The 5,960-nt window shown below is 44.5% G+C and overlaps 1 protein-coding gene across 2 annotated transcripts in view; it reads right to left on the reverse strand.

The window, feature by feature from the left end:
* Positions 1-3,134, reverse strand: part of SCG5 (secretogranin V) — a 53,693-nt gene extending 50,559 nt beyond the window's left edge. For both annotated transcript variants that reach the window (XM_046009708.1, XM_046009707.1), the window contains exons 1-2: positions 3,028-3,134; positions 1,194-1,426 (exon numbers count right to left, since the gene is read on the reverse strand). In XM_046009708.1, the coding sequence (XP_045865664.1) occupies positions 1,194-1,419 (226 nt within the window). In that variant the 5' untranslated portion in view covers positions 1,420-1,426; positions 3,028-3,134. The remainder of the gene's footprint in view (positions 1-1,193; positions 1,427-3,027) is intronic.
* Positions 3,135-5,960: the final 2,826 nt, after the last annotated feature.

Consider the following 5,960-nt stretch of genomic DNA (forward strand, 5'->3'; position numbering starts at 1 on the left):
GGCACTGACCGGCCTCTAGGGCAGATAGCATTTGTAGGAAATCACAGACTCGGGAAAAATGATTCATCATCCATCCACACAGAAGAGTATTTGCTGGTTACGCATTTTGACAAAACTTGGAGAGAATTCACATTTTTCCTCAGGACCCACTCACATGGGCATAAGACTTGGAGTGCTCCCTTGCAGTTAACCTAAATTAACCACCTTACTGCTGTCGGCTCCCCCTCACTGGAGAAAGAGATTGTTCAGAATCAGAGAGGATACAAAGCAAGGCATGGAAATAAGGCACCTGCTTGTCACCAACTCATAAGAACTAGATTCAGATTTTTTCTATAAATAAATTATGAAACAACAAAGTACTGCTTTTTAATACAAGTATTACAATGACATTGCCGGAAATGTCAAAAACAATTCAGGGAGGGATGGTCTTGCCACACTGAAAGAATTTAACTAATATTTGCTACAATTAAAACTATTTCGGGGCACCTGGGTGGCTCAGTGGGTTAAAGCCTCTGCCTTCGGCTCAGGTAATAATCCCAGGGTCACGGGATCGGGATCGAGCCCCGCATCGGGCTCGAGCCCCGCATCGGGCTCTCTGCTCAGCAGGGATCCTGCTTCCCTTCCCCTCTCTGCCTGCCTCTCTGCCTACTTGTGATCTCTGTCTGTCAAATAAGTAAATAAAATCTTAAAAAAAAAAAAAAAACCTATTTCAAAAACGTTTTTTGACAGAAACTTAATGTCAGTACCTCTTTCAGCTCCCTTTGTGTTTATACGATATCATCCCTAAGAATCAAGTCCGATCCTACAGGTCCCGCGTTTCAAGGATTTTTCACAAGTGCTGGTTGGCAATGACTCAAAGAAAGAGCCAGCTGGGGACACAACTCCCTTAAGATCAGTACGGGAGAAGACGCGGGGTCTGAGTTCCAAACTTTCTTTAAGGATAACACTAGATGCTCCTTTATTCGTTCAAATATTAATGTACCAGCCTTTGTGCAAGGTGCTAGGGCTCCAGCTGTGAGTGCGATAGATAAGGCCCCTGTTCTCTTGGTACTTCTGTTCTTAATGTGGAAGCGTGCATGTATATGCTGTAGAGAAGAAGAAGAAATGGGAAATGGAGGGAGGAAATAGTTTCTTCAGCATGCGTTATTTTAAGTACTACTGGAAACGTTGAACTGGGAGAATACAGTAAATACCTTCGATGCTCTGTGGGCCCACAAGATTCATGGCCTGGTGAGCTGGATACTCTACCCGTGGTCTGGCAATGCCCAGCTGCTCCATAACGCCGTGCAGCAGCCTCTGGATATCTGTTTCCGAGACCCGGTCAGGGGTCCGTGGGCTATATGCAGATGTTGGAGTCCATCCAAACGTCAGCCAAAATACTAGGCCGCAGAGCATGGTAGAAACCATTGCAGAGACCATTTTTCACCTGCAGAAAAAAGACCAAACGTGTATCGATTGGTCCCCATCGGCCACTGTGATGATCAATCACGCAAGTGAGTGATTCAACGACCACCCATCAGTGGGGGCTACAATGAAAAATCCTTAGGGGGTTTCGCTTGCCTAAAGTGCCCAGTCTGGGCAGAACATCTGCCGTGGAAGGGTGTTAAAGAAACAGGACAACCCGAGATAGCCAATTCCCTGGGCACGTGGCAGCCTTGGGAAGACCAGCCAGGAAAGGCTATTCTCATTCCTTGTTCTCTCCTTACAGCTCCCTGAAAGGGCTTCATGACCCCTAACTCCACCACCCTCTCTCCTCTCTTAGTAAAGCAAGCAACCTAACAACAAGAACTTGCTTCCATTTTGAGAGCAGGAGAGGGAGAGGGACATGGGGAGTTTTCCCAGTCTTGGGGGAGAAAAGAGGTTCCGAGGAACGAGTCAGGAGGACACAAAGGGGAAAGGAGCACAGAAAGGTTAGAGGCAGTGGAAGGGAACATCTGAGCTCAGCAGACATCCACTACATTTGAGAAGCTGAAGGGGCTGAAAACACAGCCAGCTCAGGCCTGTCCTGCAGTCTGGGAGGTGAGGGAGGCAAGCTGAGGGATCCTGGCCACATGCCCCGGTTTGGTCTGCAGGGCGGGCATGAGGAAAGCACCTGTGCTACAGGGCTGCGGCGGGCATCAGCACGGTGCCAGGCAGAGCCCCCATGCTATCAGTATGACGTTGCCAATATTGTCTCTGTTCTAGAGATTAGAACTTGAGGACGTGGCAGTGATGAGGGGAGAGGGAGAAAACCGCTCTGGGGAGTCAACCTGTCTTAAACGTTGCCTTCTATGGAAACAGAAGCCTGCAGAACAAGGGGACAAATGTTCCTGCCGCTTCCCTCTGCAGCTGCCCAACTGGCTCGGGTCATGATCTCAGGGTCCTGGGATCGAGTCCCGCATAGGGCTCTCTGCTGGGCGGGGAGCCTGCTTCTCTCTCTCTCTCTCTCTCTCAGCCTGCTTCTCTGCCTACTTGTGATCTCTCTCTGTCAAATAAATAAATAAAATCTTAAAAAAAAAAAAAAAGACGGACGCTTCAGGCAATGGCTGTGCAAACCCTCCTTCTGACTATTCTATGCAGGAGGTTGGGGCATGCATTTTCTTCCTTGAAAGTGCAATATTCATAACCTCCCTTTTTTTTTTCCTTTGTAAAGGCAAGGCTTTTTGCAAGCCGCCCCTAGATATGGAACCTTGTTCCCCAAATTGCTGAGGCAGTAAATTCTGCAATTCTGACGTAAAAAGCTGGAGGCAGACACCAACCTCTCCAGCCACCTCCATCTTCCCCTGGCCTGCTGTGAACGCAGGGTGTCTTTGTTTCATTTAAATCCCTGGCCAACACCGTTCCGATTTGATAAGCTACCCAATTTCCTCCCTCCATACTCCCTCCCTCATGTTATAACCGATCTCCTAGTCCCCACCCACTCTTTGTCTGCTCCCAGCCTCCAGAACAAGGATTTCAGCAGTACGCTCGCTCCCCTCCCCATCCCGTAAAACCCGCGCGTCTCGGGTGGGCTTCAGGGGGTCGAGCAGGCATTACTGCAGTACTCACCGAGGGGCAGCCGGAGGACTCTGCAGCGGTCTGCGCCGGACCGGGGGTCTAGCCGTCAGCGGACTGATCCGTATCGCGCGTGCGTCACCTCCCTCCTCATCTTAGCTCCGCCCCCACCGCTCCCCTAGCAGGTGGAGGCCGCCTCGCTCCGAGGCCCCAGAACGCGAGCCAGATGCTGGTGGCTCCTGCTGAGCCACGCAGCGTTCAACCCATGCATTCCAAGTGGGTTAAGGGAGAGGGCAGAGGGAGAAGCAGGTTCCCCGTTGCGTCCTGGAGCTCTTTTATCTATCGACCCCTGTGGAAGTAATTCACCTTTTCTAAGGTGAATAAGCAATTATCTAAATGTGCTAAATCACTTTTGCCCTTCGCCCCCCAACACCACGTTTAATTTTACCATCTTTGGGTTTTTTCGTTTGTTTTTTAGCCTTCTAGCTTGAAGAAGGGGGCAATGATAGGTGAGACGAAAGATGAAGAGGTGCTAAGAACTTCTAATGATGACAGTGATAAGGTACATAGTAAGGGTGATTTTAGGAGCCCTTTCATTTAGCAGAAAAACTATGGGGTTATTTAATACAAGATGTTAGAAACTTCTGTTAGAAGTGATGCACTAAAAACATGAAAACCTCTAGGAACGGTAGTTCTGAGTGTTATTTCTCAAACTTCCGGATCAGTTATCAAGTAAGATTTGTTTGGCTTGAAGAGAAATTGAATTCCCTAAACATTGCAGAAATTTATCCAGGTAGACCCAGAATTTTTTTTTAAAAGATTTTATTTATTTTAGACCCAGAATTTTTTGTTAAAGACTTATGGGACAACCTTAAACATGTGAATTTAGTCCAAATACAATATTGAGATGTAAAAACATAAAATAGAGCGTGGCAACTTTCTTTCAAGACTAGGTATGAGTAAAGTACCTGGGGGCCAGAGAATAATGAACTTGATGAGGCTAGAATCCAAGATTCCTTTACCCCGGCTCTATGCAGCAAATCCATGCTCAGCTATGGCATCTTACGCAATGAAGAGGGCCACAAAATTCATTTACAAGACACACGGCCTTGTGGTCTAAAGCCTAGCCCCCTTCCCAGTGTCTTTTCTTTGGTGGGCTCTCATTTCCAGCTTTTTATTTCAGTCATGCAAATCAACAGGACAAATGCTGTTACTGGTTTTAGGCTCAAAGACCATGCTGGGATTTAGTATTACTTACACATACTGAAGCTTTTCAATTCAGAATTTTATCTTAACATTGTTTACTGTCATCTTCATTTTGTGCTTGGAAAAATGAAGAAGCCATTACATTTTACTGCTTTTGTGTTGAATGGAAATTGAGATACACCAAAAGGTTTGCTTCATAGGAAAGTTGCTATTTTAAAAACAAATATATCCTGGACTTGATGCTGATCAAACACCAATATTGAATTCTTAGTGATTATAAAATGTTGCCAGGCAGCCTTCTAATTTAAGTCCTGCGTAATTGTATTGTTTGTTGCTCATGGTAAACAAATTTGTATGAGATCTTTATTTACACTTATAAGAACAAAGTGAAAGTAATCCTTGAAGTTAGTGCCTATGTCCATACTTTTAACTGTGTTAAGTATATTCACCTATCATTTGACCAGATATTGAGTAACAATATCTCCATTTTATATAAAATGAAGAGATTAATCTAAAATTAAACTTTCCTGACTGTCCAAACAACTCACCTTCATAGTCCTACTATACTGTTCGCTTTCAGAAAACAAAAATGAGAGTGACATGTGGGTAGTTTTTTTTGTTTGTTTGTCAGAGAGATCCAGCACGAGCAGGGGGAATGGAGGCAGAGGGAGAAGCAGGCTCCCCGCTGCGCACGGTGTTCAATGTGGGACTCCATCCCAGGACCCTGGATCACCACCCAAGCTGAAGGCTTTTGCTTAACTGACTGAGCCACCGAGGCATCTCAGGGTAGGTTTGTTTGTTTTGTTTTGTTTTTAAATATCTTTCATTATTATTAATCTCAGAAAAGCCACTAATTCAGGTAATTGTACAGTTAATCTCCTGTGCCTTCTTATTGCTCTTCCAATTCAACACTTCACCCATTCCCAAGGATATAAAATGACAGAAGTACATTTTTAAAAGTTTATCCAGAGGGGAGGTGAAGTTTAAATAATTGCTTTGATTCAGACAACATATATTTCAGAGTTTGAGTGTTTTCTATCACCACTTACTATCAGATATATCACAAACACCCGAAGTGCATATCTCGTTTATATCACAAACCTGTTTTGATGTTATAAATCATGGTATTTGTATCTACAGGTTTTCAATCTTTAAGCCAAATTCTTACTAATAGCGAGAAAGGGTTGATTCCTAGGTAATATAGACATAGGAAATAGCTTTGAAATGAAACAGATGTATTATTATTAAGTAGAACTTGGTGAAGCAGACACATCTGATGACTTTAAATTTCTCTGTAAATATGGCTGCTCTGCATAGATATGCTGTTGTATTCTCCTCCACTATCAGACTGTGGCATTCTGGGGCGCCTGGGTGGCTCAGTGGGTTAAGCCTCTGCCTTCGGCTCCGATCTGATTCCAGGGTCCTGGGACTGAGCCCAACATTAGGCTCTCTGCTGAGCAGGGAGCCCACATCCCCCTCTCTCTCTGCCTGCCTCTCTGCCTACTTGTGAACCCTCTGTCAACGAAATAAAATCTTAAAAAAAAAAAAAAAAAAAGAATGTGGCATTCTAATAACTGATCTGAGAAACAATCTTTAGTGGATCGTTCTGCCTACAGCATTCTTTCCTCTAAAACCTCGAGAATATCCACCATTGTTGACATGATTCTTCCCTTAAACATTTGTAACTTCTAATAACAAAATATAAATTTAGACAGATTTGCTTGACAATTTGGGTCAAATTCTAAAAGGTCCTTTGAATTTCATCAGATTCAGACAAGTTA

Source organism: Meles meles, chromosome 6 (assembly GCF_922984935.1).
Source record: "Meles meles chromosome 6, mMelMel3.1 paternal haplotype, whole genome shotgun sequence".
NCBI classification, from domain to species: Eukaryota; Metazoa; Chordata; class Mammalia; order Carnivora; family Mustelidae; genus Meles; species Meles meles.